We start from the raw sequence: 15,620 nt of genomic DNA, 5'->3' as shown, positions 1-15,620 counted from the left end.
CTGGAGGCAGTGATGCAGGCGAGCGTGGTGCGGCTGGCGGCGGCCGTGCTGCGTCTGCTGCGTCCGAGCTCCGCCGCCTGCCCACTGCGCCCGCCCACGCCCACGCCCACGCCCACACCCCGCCCACTCTCCCACCTCGCCACGACACACGCCCCACTGTAATAATATACTATATTTTATACAAAAACTATATAAATAACGTAAGAGGATAACCTAATATCGAATGAATTAGTTAATTTTTATAAAAAAAAATCGCGAGATTGACGTATAAAAACATTGACAGATGACAGATTATAGCAGACTTGACGTTGGCGCCATCTACTTGGAACTTTCTGTTTATCTCCCTGCACTAAAGTACGGGTCAATATGGAAAATTATTAACAATTGTTTTGAGTAGTGTTTGGGACAATATTATAATTTCAGTTGCAGCGAATGGCAGCTTCCATTTTTCTACATGTCGGCCGGCGGCTTGCGACTGCTGCTTACAGAACACGGGGCAGAGAGTGCGGAAGATGACACAATCATGCTTGTTGTCAGTATTTACTTATATTTTATAGACAGACAAACATATATCCAAACAAACAAATTACTTGTTTCCCAAACATCAAAAACATTTTTGTTTAATTTTCATTTATTTAGATATAGTTTTTACATAATTTTTATTATATATTTACAGTTTTGATTGTAGTGTTAGGACTTATATTACTATTTTTTACAGATCGGAAAAGTCACTGTAAATCCACATCCGGAGAACCCTATTTGCAGGTGCATATCTTACTAAAATTATAAATGCGATTTTTTTTAATATCATAAAGTGGCAAACAAGCAAACGGCCACCTGGATTCGCCGCAATAGCGAGGCGACCGTTGCCCATAGACATCCGCAAATACTGATGCGTTGCCTACCTTTAATCAACGGAGAAGGGGACGCACAGAAAGAGGATATTTCTCCTTCCTATGCGTTCCCTCTTATACCAAATCCACTTCCTAACTACCGACTAAAATTAGCCCTCGGGTATCACACTCATCAGACTGTACGCGGAATTACTTCCACTTGACGCGTGTCTTCTGTGTGGTCGTGGTATTTCACTAGTCGACCCAGCCAATTCGTGCACCTAACAAATATTATTGTTGCGGGATCTACCACTGTTGAAGTGTGTATTTAGATCGATGTATAGATAATTTTATATTTGTTAGAAGGTATCTCGAAACGGGTAAACACATTTGACATAGACATAGAACATAGTCTGCAAGAATATATAGGCTAGACGAAGTCACGGGCATTATTAATCCTCAGTTAGTTGGATAATATAAATAAAGTAAATTGATTTCAAATGACATATACTACTCGTATATCCAGACGTGTAGTGAACGCGTGTGCGGAGACGAGCGGGTGGGCGACGGGCGCAAGTGCTCCTGATGGCCGACAGTATGAAGCACTCGCCCGGGGCGTGGCGCTGCGCTCTGCACGTTTTCATCAGCTTGTCAGACAGGAGGTAGCAATAACATTCTAACACACAATTTATTCATAACTAGCTTTTACCCGCGACTCCGTCCGCGCGGAATAAAAAATAGAAAACGGGGTAAAAATTATCCTATGTCCGTCTCCTAGTTCTAAGCTACCTGCCCACCAATTTTCAACTAAATCAGTTCGACCGATCTTGAGTTATAAATAGTGTAACTAACACGACTTTCTTTTAAATATATAGATTTGCATGTCTAAGATCAATTTTATACTATTTAGATTAAACTGGAACAAATACTATTTCAATATTTTCAGGTAAGCGAAGCAGAAATTATGAAAGGCACGGGCGGAGAAAATCCAGCGTTGAAATGGAGTCAGCCAACGATATCACCTGTCATCACACCAATATTACATTCGTGAGGTGTGTTTTTGTTGTCATTCTCCGTCATATCTCTATAAAACTGTAGATTTTAAGGAAAATGTTGTGTTGCAGTGTGGACGTGGAGTGCGTGGTGGCGCCTACGGTGGTGGTGTACGACGAGGAGGGGCCAACGGTGGCATGCGGGCCAGCACTTGAGCTCAATCTCGCCTCCGACTGCTCCGTCGAGCTCGGCCTGCACCAGCTCGCGCTCCTCGTCTCCCTCAGCGATTCAATGCAGAATGCCCTCACACACGGGTAACACATTTGTGTTCAAATTGTCCGGTTCCAACGGACGACTTACATAAGCGAGAAACTCGGGTTAGAGAGAAACTTCCTTAAGTGAGAAAAATATCGCAATCCCTTGAACTCTTGTTTATCCAAGTTTCACTGTATACTGGCTGAATCCGACATGCGTTGCAATGCCGAAGTCAAATTACTAAATAACGAAAAAATCTCAGTGCACGAAAAAAAATTGCACAAACCTGAACATTCTATTAAAGTTTCATCGAAACATGTTTATTCATATAGAACAAAAAGTATACAATAATAAGCTAATATTCCAATGTTCTCAAAAAATTGTCTAATTAACAGGGTGGAAGACGTTGATGCAGATGAGGCTGAGGAGGAGTCGAACACGTGTCCTTACTCGCAGCTGATCCCCGAGCCGCTGTCGCCCTGGCCAGATACAGCGCCCATGCCGCCTACACCATCCTCCGCGACCGTCGCGCCTACAACCACTGCAAACTCCACACCTGCCTCTCGTAAGAGTAATTCTTATACTATTATATTTGTAGTCCCAATTACCGACGCCACTGAATGAATTTCGGATAATAATTATTGAGTTAAGCTTAATAACTTTTCTTAGCTTTGGTAGTAATGTAAATGAAACATTACAGCGTGGACGACGCGAAGTGATTCGATGCGGGGAGGCATGGATTCGGGTGTGGCGTCGGCCGCCTCGCACTGCGCAGCCAAATATAGCTTAAGTGAGGAGCCGCAGGGTCCCATCAAGAAAAATGTATCCATTGCGCTCGCAAATCATAGGTAATTAAGATTTTTACTGAATTTTACATCAGCGGCCTTGTCCAAATTATCTATGTCCAATTATAAAATTAAGCCTACTAAAATTTTGTAACAAATTCATCCATAGTGAAATTTTGATATTACAAACGACTCATCTTACCACAGGATCGATCCATGGGAACATTTTGAGTTGTTTGTGACAATGGGGGTGATCGAAGCGTGTTTGTATGCTGCGGATACTGGCGGCAGCGAGTTAGCGCCGCTACGCGCTCGCGAACCGCCATTGGCCGACCATGTGCCAGTGTCGGCCCCGCCCAGCGCCACACCGGGCCCCGCCACTGACACAGCGCCCGAAGACCAGTCACGCCCCAATGTAATCATACATGCAAATATCTTTTTTTCTATTGAACAACAGTTACCAAGATGTTATAAATAAATCTGTTTTTCATAGGTTAGTTTCAAAGACATTAAAGATACGAGTAAGAAAGACGACGGACGCGAGTCAGCGACCGCCGGCAGTTCGATCGCACCGGACGACATTAAAAGTACTGACATCGACAAAACTCACTTTGACTTAACGGTTAGTTGTTTCAGTTAAGTTAAATGGATAAGTTGAAAAAAAATCTCATTTTATATTTAATTTACAAAAGAAATTATTTAATTTTAATTTGTGCTATTGCTGTTTTCAGAATGTTTTGCCCCAAGCCAGGAAGACGGAGGGTTACTTGCAGATGATCCATATTAGCTTGCAACAACCAAACCTGTACTACTGGCGAAAAGAAACACAGAGGACGTTCCAGGTACAAATAGAAGAAGCGACGTTTTCAACTAAGTCGCCTTAAATCCACCCGAAAAATAGTGTTACCTAACATTTTTATACCTAAGTCGCATTCGCTGTACTTCAGGTATCGTTGTTCGACGCGGGCGTGGCGCTCGGAGGAGGTACATCGCGTCGTGTGCTACTGAGTACTGAGCGCGGTACCCGAGACCCACTCACCGACATTCCGCCAGCCCTCGCCACACTTAGAGCAACCATACCCACCACCAGTAAGTTGGAAACGTTACGTACACTTACGAACATGTATGCGTACACTCACGCACACGTATATAATTGCATACGTCCTCTACGTCAAATACCATACATGGCGGCCATTACGATATTTTTTAATTTTAGTAATTTTGAGAAAATTGAAAGATAAAGTGGAGTGTTATTCTAAAATAAGGACAGCTAATGTTATGTGATAAAGCGTTTTAGAATAAATATTTTGTAATTCTGTCTATGGTTATTTATTTATTTTATTTATTTATTTCGTGCATCATTAGATAACACATAATGGAGAAAAGAAAAAAAAAACATTAATTTTAGGAAAAAAACATTACACCCACATAAATACTAAAAGAGACTAATAATCAAGGCAGTCTGTCGCCGGTCATGTGGACGTGTGCACGCACCCAGTGTCGCACAATCGGGCAGTCAAACTTGTCGCTAAGACCTCTTAGTATGGTGTTGGGGCTGTCCCGCACTCTGCGTAAAAGCGAAGCTATCCGTTTGCGCAGCACGGCGTTAAAGCCGTCAGTGTGCGCATGCGCAAACATCTCGGATGCGCTACAGTGGCGGGGAAGCCCCAGCAGCATCCTAAGGCTATTGTTGTATTGTACACGAAGGGCGCTGAGAGCCCGCTGCGTGTAGCTAACCCACAGATTACACGTGTACAAAGTTTGGCAATACGTCTTAAAGAGCATGATTTTTACACCTGTACTACATCGCGAAAATCTGCGAGCCAGCATGTTACAGCGGACAGCCATCGCCCTTCGCTCCCTTTCAATGTCATTGTCGTCCTTCATGTCCTCAGTTACAACATGTCCGAGATATTTGAAGGACGACACCCTTAGTAAGGCAACATCATTTAATTTGATAGGAGGAACATGTTCTATCTTGCGACCCCTGGCTTGGAATACCATTAGCTCGCTCTTGCGGACATTGTAGATAAGGCCATGAGCACTGGCATATTCCTCACATATCGAGATCAGTCGTCTCAGAGCGGCGGCCGAAGGACTCAGCAGCACCATATCGTCCGCATAGCTGATGCTGTTCACTGTACGGCCATCGATGGAGCACCCGACACCGGTACTGCTGAGCTCGACGATTAACTGATTTATATACAGGTTGAAAAGCAAAGGCGAGGACAGACCACCCTGCCTCACCCCGCATTCCAACCTGTACGCCCGAGAAAACTGATCTTGCCATTTGACCTGATTGGTTTGATGTCCATACCAATATTTTAAAATATTAATATATTCACCCGGAACATGGGAATCTACTAATTTGGACCAAAGAATATCATACCTTACCAGGTCAAACGCCTTAATAAGGTCCAGGAAAGCCGCATAGACAGCTGTCCTCCTATCAGTGTAATACTTGACAATGTGCTTGAGAGACAAAATGGCACACTCTGTTGATAAATGGGGCCTGAAGCCAAACTGTCCATCATGCAGTACTAAATGATGCTTGAGTTGTCTCTCAATCAGACCGTCAAGTATCTTTGCTGCAGTAGTAGCTAATGTGATCGGCCGGTAATTATTTTTGTTCCCTATGTCACCAGTCTTATTCTTAACAATGGGGACAACAACAGACCTCATTAGCTCCGCCGGCAAGTAAGAGTGCCTAATACATATGGTAAATAACAAACCAAGCAGTCTCGGAAGGTGCGGGCCCGCATTTGAGAAATGCTCGATGCTAAGGCCGTCATGTCCGGGCGACTTGCCTCTCGTCATTCCTTTAATTAATAACTCAACTTCTTTAGCAGTGATACGCTTCGGCACCCTAGACACAACGACCTCAACATCACGACCTTGTTCTCTTAACGGCGATCGCACCTGAAAATGTGAGCAAAACAGATTGGCTATAGCCTTGGGATCGTGTATGCCCTCGATGCTGGCCGGGACGCAAGGCTTGGGACTCATCCTTTTTGTGTGATTCCAAAATCCTCGAAAGTCTTTATTTTTGTGGCAAGATACTAAATTATTAATTTTGATTTGTTCCCGATTTTTTTTGGCAATACTTTAATTTTTCTTTGAATATTTTTCTCGATGACCTCATTTCATCATACAAACGTCCCAGTTTGGGTCGTCCGTGACCTACCCAATTTAAAAACTTATGCCTGGCGTCCCGGTGAGCATCGCGAACATACTGGTTCCACCCAGCTACGACTGGACTCCCACTCCGCCGAATAGGCCGTGAGCTTTTCACTGCTGCATCTTGTAATGATGATATTGTTTTCATGTACAAGTCATCAATAATCTTGGTATGGTACGAATCGTTATTTGAACAAATCGAGTCACAGCATCGATGGAGTTCATTTGGAAAGTCAATTGATTTTAATTTTTCATTACAAAGTTCAGTGTATTTAGCAATTTGTTCCCTATTTCGCACCCCCCATAGGACTCTATTGATGGAGGTGCGCGGTGGCTCCGTTGTCTCCTGCAGCGTATTTATATCACACTGAATTAGTAGTGGATAGTGATCCGACCAGTAGACATCATAGAGGACCCGTGCTTGAGTAACGGAGCCACTCGCGGCCTCGGTGACCAAACAGTGGTCAAGCCAACGATGACTACCGTTTGTGTCACTGACAAAAGTGTAAGTATTAGAATTTAAGCCTAGTATTTTTAAATCAATGCACACCCAGGTTTGGTCTTTACAAAAATGTACCAGTTCGTTATAAAAAGGCTCACCTGGATGTGCATTGAAATCTCCCAACACAAATACAGATTCAGTACTATTATTTTCTACAACAGCAACTATTTCACTTAAACATTCAACATATTCTAAAAAGTTATCTGACGAATCCGTTGGCATGTAGACAGAAAATACCAACATAGAACGCCCCATGACATTCACTTTGATTGCGACGATGCGATTACTCTCACAGGGGATAACTGACACACTCTCAAAACTGGAACTGTTCCATAGAAGTGCCACACCACCGTAAGGTCTACCCCGCAGAAGTCCCGCGGAGGTGTCGACGGCGGACTTACCCACGTAGCGAAACGATCTATTAATGGTACCTAGCTCTTGAATTTCTTGTGGTAATAGCCACGTTTCTTGTAAAGCAATAACGTCAGCTTTTTTGCAGAGCGACCTTATGCAGTCAATTGATCTCTTCATTGATCGGCAATTAAAACTTATTAAGGTTGTATTATTCATGATATTTATGATTTAATTAAGCCTCAGTTGGAACTTATTTCTTTGTCTGCATCCCTTTTTCGAAAGTCAACAAGCGACGGAAAGATATCCCGTCGGGCCACAAATCACGATTTAAAAACATATTTAGCTTATGCTTAGGAACAAAAATCTTATATGAGTTGTACTCTTTCTGTTGTTTAGCTTTTATTTTTTGTAATGTTACATCTATATTCGTTTTTCTTTTTTGTATTCAATAATATCCATTTCGCACGTATCTATATGAACATTATTAATAAACAGGGGAGCTTTCAGATCGGCGGCGCGAAACTTAAACTCCGAATCTATGCATGTACCTTTTTCACCTATAAAACGGTTTCGATATCTTTTTCTCTGGACGACCTCCCATCCTTCATCCTTTTCTTTGTCTTCCCACCTTTTGCCTTTTTTACGTAACACATCAGCCATGCTCAACTTCTCTGTGTTTACGTTGTTTGCTATCGGTGAGGAGCGCACCGTGGTTTCGGTGTTAAAAACCTCAGTGACGGCCTCCACGCGCTGCGTTGGTGCAGACAAGATAGGAGCGGGGGGTGCATCGCTGCACGAGAGCGTAAAGGACGGCACGCTATCACGCCCACTCCCGCGCCCGCGCTCCGCCAGAACCGGTTGCGATGCACTTGCACTGGCGCCCGTACTGTAATTTAAATTCAAACATCTCGGCTCTAACGTATTATTACATTTATTTGGCGACTTTGGATTTGGCGACTCTCGAGGCATATTAATCATACCTATCGGACCGCTTTCACAACTATTAAAACTTTCTTGTCGTTTGGCACAACCTCGTTTTGTATTTACATAATTACAACACTCAAAATCATTTGTACTCACAATCTCTTTTACGTTTGAGACTTCGTTTTGTAATTTGTGAAATGTAATTTTATCGACAACATTGTTCTTTAGAGTCTCGACGTCGTTTCTTAGTAACAGTAAATCTTTAAGCAGTCGAGTAACGTCGATGTGGTCGAACGTTATCGGCGGCAGTTTCTGCAAATCCCGGGCCACGAACATCGGCAATTCTTCTGGATCAACTTCTTTAAATGTGCTAATGATGTCTTCCAGTTCTCGCCGACTTTTACCATCTCCCTTACGAGCAGTCTTTCTCTTAACAGGCTTCATGGAGCCAAACAATAAGTTCTTTGCAGAAGAAATATCCTCTGGCTTAAACGTCGTTACACATAGACGAATTATGCCCTCTTCATCCATTACGTCACATTTGTTTTGGATAAAACTTAATAGTTCGTTAATCACAATATTGCAACTAGCGCACTTTAACACTGTCGGGGTCAATGACCTCACCGGCTCGGACATCGTTGATACGTGCGTTCGCAATGACGCATAGACGATGACTGATTTATTAAAACTTAGATTAAAACATTTTATATGACATGATGATGATGATGATGTCTTAAGTGCGTCTATAGAGTAATTTAATGATATAACGAGTGGTGAATGTGGCAGTAATACCTGGGTGTGATGGCCATGGTGCGGTTGGCGCGCTTGGCGAGACGTGCATTGGCGCGATGCAGAGTCTGGTGTACGTAGACGCAGGCGTTGACGACAGCATCACGGTGAGAGGGCCGAGCGCCCAGCTCACCGCACGCCGCCGGGAACTCCGACGGCGCTACGTACTCCGCGCACTCCAGGTCCATGCGCCGGGTGAACTCCTTGCCCACCTAACACACACAAACACTTGTCATTTATATTTAACGACAAATCATGTTATATAACAAGGATACTGCAAGAGCAATAGCAGCAGGTGTAATAGTAACACGTATCAACATCTCAACTGATTACTCAACGATTATAATGATTCCTAAGAAGTGTTGGAAAATAAGACTTAAGAAACATCTGGGAATGGCTCACTATTGCCAGTTTGAACAAATATTTCGTAACATAGAGGCATTAGAAGAAGGAAATCGTATCTATTTTCTATACAAAACTAAAACAATAAAAGCAGAACTCAAAAGTTTAAAAATTACTTAAATAGTCTCTGTATTGATATTCACTAAGGGACTCACTTAGTGAAATATTTACTGACCAAAAACATAGAATCAACAAAGATATAATATAAAAGTACCTGGAATAGTGCTCCATCGCTCCAGTCTCCGAACCAATTGAGTACACATCTGTTGAACAGCGCAGGCGAGGTGGCCGCTCGGTCCTTCAGCCCTTCCGAAGATGGGTTCGCATCACTTGTCCAGTGAACCTACATAATAACAACATCTCTTGTCTATCATTTCTTCAGACTATTTGTATGGTGGAAAAAAGTACAAATTTTAATAAATAGTGTAATTGTAAGATTTATTATTAACCTTTTACCCGCGACTCCGTCCGCGCGGAATAAAAAATAGAAAACGTGGTAAAAATTATCCTATGTCCGTTTCCTGGTTCTAAGCTACCTGCCCACCAATTTTCAGTCAAATCAATTCAGCCGTTCTTGAGTTATAAATAGTGTAACTAACAAAACTTTCTTTTATATATATAGACTAGCTTTTACCCGCGACTCCGTCCGCGCGGAATAAAAAATAGAAAACGTGGTAAAAATTATCCTATGTCAGTTTCCTGGTTCTAAGCTACCTGCCCATCAATTTTCAGTCAAATCGATTCAGCCGTTGTAACGTATTTAAAACGTCACATAGTCTGTGCACTCCGGCGCACGCGCCGCGGGGACTGCGCGGGTTAGAGAGGCGACCCGGGCTCGGCGGGGTCGCTGCATACGTGCCGGGTCACTTGCCTGCAATCTCCTGAGAAGAGCGGTCACCGGCGTCTTAGTTTTGGTGTGATCGTTTCCGGCTAACGTTGGCGTTCGAAAGTTATTTTTTTTTCTACATTAATACTAATACAATTTAAGTACTTGTTCCCGTTTTAGGGTAAGTTTTATGGCACATAAAATAAAATATGTAATGTTGCTAAATTTAATTGTCCTTTATAACCGTATTTTTTAAACGTTCTTTGTTCTTGTTGCTAACGGTCATTTTTAAAACTTTAACTTATTTCTTTTGTACATTTAAATTTGTATTTTCTTTATTTTACATAAGATCTTATTGCTGATTTTTCATTATTTATCCTTTATCTTTATAATACGTTATTTCGCATTTTATTTAAATTTATTTTAATTTTCGCTAGCTTCGCTTTTGCTTTGTAAACTCCGTTCTGATAGTTCCACCATCGTCAAGCCGCTACGTATTGCTTTTCTTGAGTTGCTGATGGTGGATACCAGACGGAGGAACAACGCCTTACCGAACTAACGGTCTGGTGTTTTGAATTTCCAGGAGCACTGTACGAATTTTACTGCAAGCTACAATCAAGCTAGCCATCTCCGAGCAAGCTATCGCTTGCCAGCTTCATACATCGGTAGCTGACCTGCCGTTGCGACCTCAGCACCGACGTCTACCGAATTCCTGCGGCCGCCGCTTAGCTGCCTAGGGAGCACCCAGCTACGGTCGACGTGCACCTCCTGTCCTGCCGTTCCTTGGCCTGCCGCCGCTCATCCGTCGCTGGGCGACGCCACCGTAGTTCAGCCAAAGCAGGGGAGTAATAAACGCCGCGGAAGCAGAGACTGATAGCACGTTACCCCACGACCTTATAAATTTTATGTGCCTACCGCTGAGTGCTTGGTAATATTATATATATCTTTTGTTACCACCTGAGTTTCTTTTCTCACCTCATTAGGGAGTTAGGGACCCAGGGCGCAAGGACACCCTTTTAAGCCTTGCGGGACGGTACAGAGGTTCTTGAGTTATAAATGGTGTAACTAACACGACTTTCTTTTATATATATAAGATTACCATTTATATAATTCATCGTTAGAATCCAACATGAGTCCCTCCCTCTGCGCACCTTCCTTGCATTGAGTCATCAGCGCTGCAAACTCATCGCCCTCAAATAGACCGGGCACCTGAATACAAACAATGTCTACAAATTCAAACCCACTATTACATTAAAATTACTCACTTTTAAATCTTAACACATACAAGTTATTAAGCAAAGATAAAATTTTCAAAATAAAAAAATTAACACATTTAACATTTTAATAATTACGATAGTTGTATTTTTACTAAATACGAAGTTTACTACAATTAGATATGTTTACCTCTCCGTTAGCCAGTAACGTGTTCATACGCTCCAAAAAGCCGCTATCCAGTACATTAGACTCGTCCAGTATGAAGGCGACCTTCTCATCGCGGCAACCAGCACGACGCAGCACCGAACGTAAGTCTTCATCGAAATCTGCACCAGTGTATTTGTTGTGCACCTATAGACCAACAAAATATATTTTTATTAATATTGTGTATTTACAAAAACATTCACATATGTTGATTTTTTTTCAAAGTTCAATTGATAATGGACACCTTTCTACACTTGCAAGCGGTTATATTTTCACACCGACAACCCATTTTTGGCAAATGGGCAACTAACTTAACCTAGCCTACTCTAAACTAACCTATAGGTTCGCCCTCACCTTTCCCTGTGGTACTCAGCTCGGGGTCACCTCCCTCTCTTTTACGAGCCCACAAGTGGGCCCGCAGCCTAACCTAACTTACATAACTAACTAACCTAATAGACGCTCGCCCATCGGCGAGCGCCGCCCTCTCTTTTGCGAGCCCACAAGTGGGCCCGCAGCCTAACCTAACTTACATAACTAACTAACCTAATAGACGCTCGCCCATCGGCAAGCGCCGCCCTCTCTTTTGCGGACCCACAAGGGGCCCGCAACCTAATCTAACTAACCTACTTAACCTAACTAACCTAGCTAACCTACCAGTGTTGAGTTGCGCGCCAGCCGCCGTGCCGACGACACCGCTTCCGCGCCGTTCCGCGTCGCTCCGCACCTGAAAAAGTGTTAAAAAATCGCGAGAGTGGGAAAAGTTTTGAAAAAGGTGGAGTGTTGTATATCAAAGTACGCAGAATAGTGCAAGGAACAAAACGGTGTATAAATTGTGAATTTTGGATAATCCGTTTAGAAGTTATAGTTAAAAAAGTGCAAAATTACAAAGTTTTCAAACTTTGAAAATTAACGCTGGCTAAGAACGATCGACGACATACCAGTTTTTTGGTGTCAAATTGAAGAGCTCGTCGAGATCTAGGAGCCTGGACAATTTCCAGATTTTTCTGACCCGGAAAACCGGGTGAAAAATGCAGAAAAACACCTAGCACGTGGCCATGAGGTCAATGATCCGGGGCAGCTGGAGCGTGACAAAGCACACCATCGGATAGCTGAGGACGAGGTGAACAAAACGCCGTTTCAGGATCTGAAATCAGACAAAAGGATCAAAAGTTATTGAGTGAGGAAAAAAGTGAAAAATTAGTGACAACTTCAAAAATTCGTATCTCGAAGAGTAAATCTATAAGGTACTGTTTTTATTATATCATCGGATTCGGCATTTAAAGACCTTTAAATAGACACCTTACTCAGATTTTTCAGATTAGTATTTTTTAAGATACAGACAAGTTTCCAAAAAGTGGACCAAAAAGTTACGTAATTAAATTCCAAAAATAACTTTTTTAATTTTAAGTATTTTGACAAAAATTGTAAATAGGCTAAACAAGCACCTGTAAAAAATAAGGTTGACGGGGTTTTTTGACCCATTTTAATTTTCCTTCTATTTTATTTTGAATTTTGAAAATTCATAAAACTTAAACATTGATGTAAACAAAAATTGTAAAATAGTAAGAACCATTATAAGCGGTTATTAACAAGTGTAAAAAGTGTTCTAAAACGACTTATTTGTCGTAAATAGACTTGTTTGTTTGTAAAAATATTTATTTGTAATAACCGGCTTATTTGTCTTAAAACGACTTATTTGTCATAAACTGACTTATTTGTATTAAAACCACTTATTTGTTTTAAATCGACTTGTTTGTAAAATAACTATTTGTTATAAATTGACTTATTTGTTTTCAAACGACTTATTTGTCGTAATTTGACTTGGTTGTAAAACCACCTATTGTTTGCGCCCATTGTGTTCCGAGAGCTCGCTCGCTCGCGGTCGTTAGTGAAACAAAGGAGCGCGGCGGCGGCCATTCTGAATACAATAGGGCGTAATTAGTTGAAAAAATAAGGATAAGACCAAAAATAAGAATTAAGATTTTTATTTCATATCATTTTAAATTTACTTTAATTAGAATTGTAAAAATTTTTAATAATCTTTAAATTATTTTATTATTGTAAATCAAAAATCGTATTAAAACATCGTGTAATAATATAGTGGAAAAGACTCAAAATTTGTTAAACTTAAATTTGTAAAACAAAAATTTTAAATTTAATTTAGATTTAGGTCACATGTCATTCTATTAGTATTTACTCCTTAATTAACTTAACTATAATTATAAACACTAATTATACGGACTAAAATAAAATTAAAATTATTAAGGATAGTCTTATCCACATTAATACAAACGAGCAGTGTTGAAAATTTTTAAAACTTTGTATAGATTCCACTCGTGAATAAATACTGGTACTTATAACTTAATACTTATAATACTTAACTCAATACTTGAGTCGATAATAAGGTTTTAAAAATAACTTTTGAATACACGAATTAGGTCGATCCTTATTGTTTAAAATAGACATATTGACTCAGACTCTTGTCGGCAATATTAGTAATAAGTTGCTACTGTTTTCCAACAGGCGCTATTGCCCACTAGTATTTAAGGTTAATTTAGATAGACTAAGACTGTGTCCCCTATTGGGACACTTAGATATAAATTTAATCTTAAGACTGTCCCCCTATTGGGACCATAGAATTAGAAAATTTTAAATAGTCACACTAGGTAAAAGTTTTAAAAATTTTAAAATAGACCGGTCAAAGACCCATTGAATTAATCAATAATTGTTTTTTGTGTTGTCCGACTGTCCTTTATTGGGACATTACGATTATTATTTTAAGTATTTATTTAATTTTCAATTCAGTCTTTTGACCGCCACCCCTTTTGGTGGCGAATAGGTTAGGCTAGAATAAATTCACGTTTGGGTTGTACTCACCTGAGAATCATGTCTCCTCCTATGGGAAAAAACGTTAAGAACGTTGTCATCGCACACGCGGACCGTAAAGACGATGGCAAGGAGAAACCCAGAGGAACCGCCACAACACAGCCACGAGCTGTGCCACAGTCAACCTCCCAACCAACGGAGAGCGCCACGATCCGGGCCAACAGGCTGTTTCTGGCCGCGAAGGCCCAACTGGAGCTTTCCGGGAACCTGAAGTCGTCAATCAAGGAGGGTGTCCTGGACAGCCTCTCCGGGCTGTTCCAGGTAATCCTCCAGGCGGACGACCGGCTCCGGAACCTGGACCTCCAGTTGGAGCAGCTGAGGGCTGAAAAAGAAAGAGAGATTAGAGAAAAGATAGAGGAGAAGGACAAGATTATCGAAGAGTTGGCCCGGAACAAAAGTGGACAGGACATAGAAATAAAGTTAGCTGAACTCGTCACAAATACGGAATCTATTAAGACTGATAAATCAGGACGTTATGAATAGATTCGACGAATACCCACCGGGCAGGGCACTGTGCGGAAATGTCAAAAAATTGGAAGGGTTAATGGATACAGTCAAGGAAATAAAGACAAATGTGGAAAAAACAAACAAAACACTGGAAGAGGCCGCCAAGGAAACCGAGAGCGCCGATAAAATAACAGAGTGTGTCATAAAGAAAATAGAGGAAACAAACAGGAAAGTGGAGACGGTCGGGACACGGGTTGGGGAGGTCGGCGAGAGAGTGGAAGAAAACGGAAAAACCTTAAGGGAGACCGGAAAGGCCCTAGAGGCCTTTAAAGGCCCCGGGGCCGTAACGTATGCCGAAACGGCAAAGGCCCAAACATCCAAGGCCCACCTCCCGTCAGGCCAACCCAGCCACGCCCTGATCGTATCCTCCAAGATAGACATGGACACCAGTGAAAATGTCATTGACAAGGTGAGGCAGGCCCTGGACGCCCGGAGGGCAGGGATACAGATAGACAAAGTAAGAAAAATAAGGGATGGAAAAATAGTTATTAGCTGTGGAAATAGGCCAGATCTAGAAAAAATGGAAGGTCGACTTAAGACCAATAGCGACCTAAAAACGGAACCTGCGGCAATGAGAGACCCTAGAGTGATCATCAGGAACGTGTTCGCCTACAACACGGAAGCGGACATCATCGAATCTCTAAAAGTCCAGAACAAAAGGTTGTGGGCGGACATGGACCCTGATCACTTTAGGGTCAAAGAGGTCTATAGAAAAAAGGCGAGAAATCCTCACCAGGCCCACACGGTCCTGGAGGTGTCCCCACAGATGTGGCGCAGAATGATAGAGGCGAGGGCCATATTTATAGACATTCAGGGACTAACGGCCGAGGATCAGTCGCCGCTGCTGCAGTGCACTCGCTGCCTCGGGTTCGGCCACGGCCGCAAGACCTGCAAAGAAACCGTGGACCTTTGCGGTCTGTGCGGGGGGGAGCACGAACGTGCGGATTGCCCCTCCCGCGCAGACGGAA

The 15,620-nt window shown here is 42.1% G+C and overlaps 2 protein-coding genes and 1 long non-coding RNA gene across 3 annotated transcripts; 1 reads left to right on the top strand and 2 right to left on the bottom strand.

Annotated features, from left to right (window-relative positions):
- The first annotated feature begins 12 nt into the window (after nucleotides 1-12).
- LOC123723033 lies at nucleotides 13-3,344 on the top strand. Its single transcript, XM_045685573.1, has 9 exons — nucleotides 13-158; nucleotides 424-532; nucleotides 719-765; nucleotides 1,360-1,495; nucleotides 1,780-1,880; nucleotides 1,958-2,140; nucleotides 2,477-2,646; nucleotides 2,782-2,929; nucleotides 3,074-3,344. Exons 1-9 carry the CDS (start codon nucleotides 13-15, stop codon nucleotides 3,342-3,344), a joined length of 1,311 nt encoding a protein of 436 aa, XP_045541529.1.
- Nucleotides 3,345-7,319: 3,975 nt separating this feature from the next.
- LOC123723032 lies at nucleotides 7,320-8,354 on the bottom strand. The gene has a single exon (XM_045685572.1). It carries the CDS (start codon nucleotides 8,352-8,354, stop codon nucleotides 7,320-7,322), a length of 1,035 nt encoding a protein of 344 aa, XP_045541528.1.
- Nucleotides 8,355-9,333: 979 nt separating this feature from the next.
- On the bottom strand, nucleotides 9,334-11,402 carry LOC123723297. Its single transcript, XR_006756712.1, has 3 exons — nucleotides 11,245-11,402; nucleotides 10,940-11,049; nucleotides 9,334-9,357 (listed from the first exon to the last, which is right to left on the bottom strand). It is a non-coding gene; the product is annotated as an uncharacterized LOC123723297 (long non-coding RNA).
- Between the last annotated feature and the right edge of the window lie 4,218 nt (nucleotides 11,403-15,620).

The sequence above is a fragment of the Papilio machaon genome, chromosome W (genome assembly GCF_912999745.1).
Source record: "Papilio machaon chromosome W, ilPapMach1.1, whole genome shotgun sequence".
NCBI lineage: Eukaryota > Metazoa > Arthropoda > Insecta > Lepidoptera > Papilionidae > Papilio > Papilio machaon.
The sequence above is the reverse complement of the archived record's forward strand: the minus strand, read 5'-3'. Positions and strand labels throughout refer to the sequence as shown.

Bases quoted from the DNA above. Each gene is read 5' to 3' on its own strand.
- LOC123723032 (XM_045685572.1), bottom strand. From the start codon at position 8,354: ATGGATGAAGAGGGCATAATTCGTCTATGTGTAACGACGTTTAAGCCA.
- LOC123723033 (XM_045685573.1), top strand. From the start codon at position 13: ATGCAGGCGAGCGTGGTGCGGCTGGCGGCGGCCGTGCTGCGTCTGCTG. The intron at 533-718 runs GTCAGTATTTAC...TATTTTTTACAG, and splicing joins ATGACACAATCATGCTTGTT to ATCGGAAAAGTCACTGTAAA. The intron at 2,141-2,476 runs GTAACACATTTG...TCTAATTAACAG, and splicing joins CAGAATGCCCTCACACACGG to GGTGGAAGACGTTGATGCAG.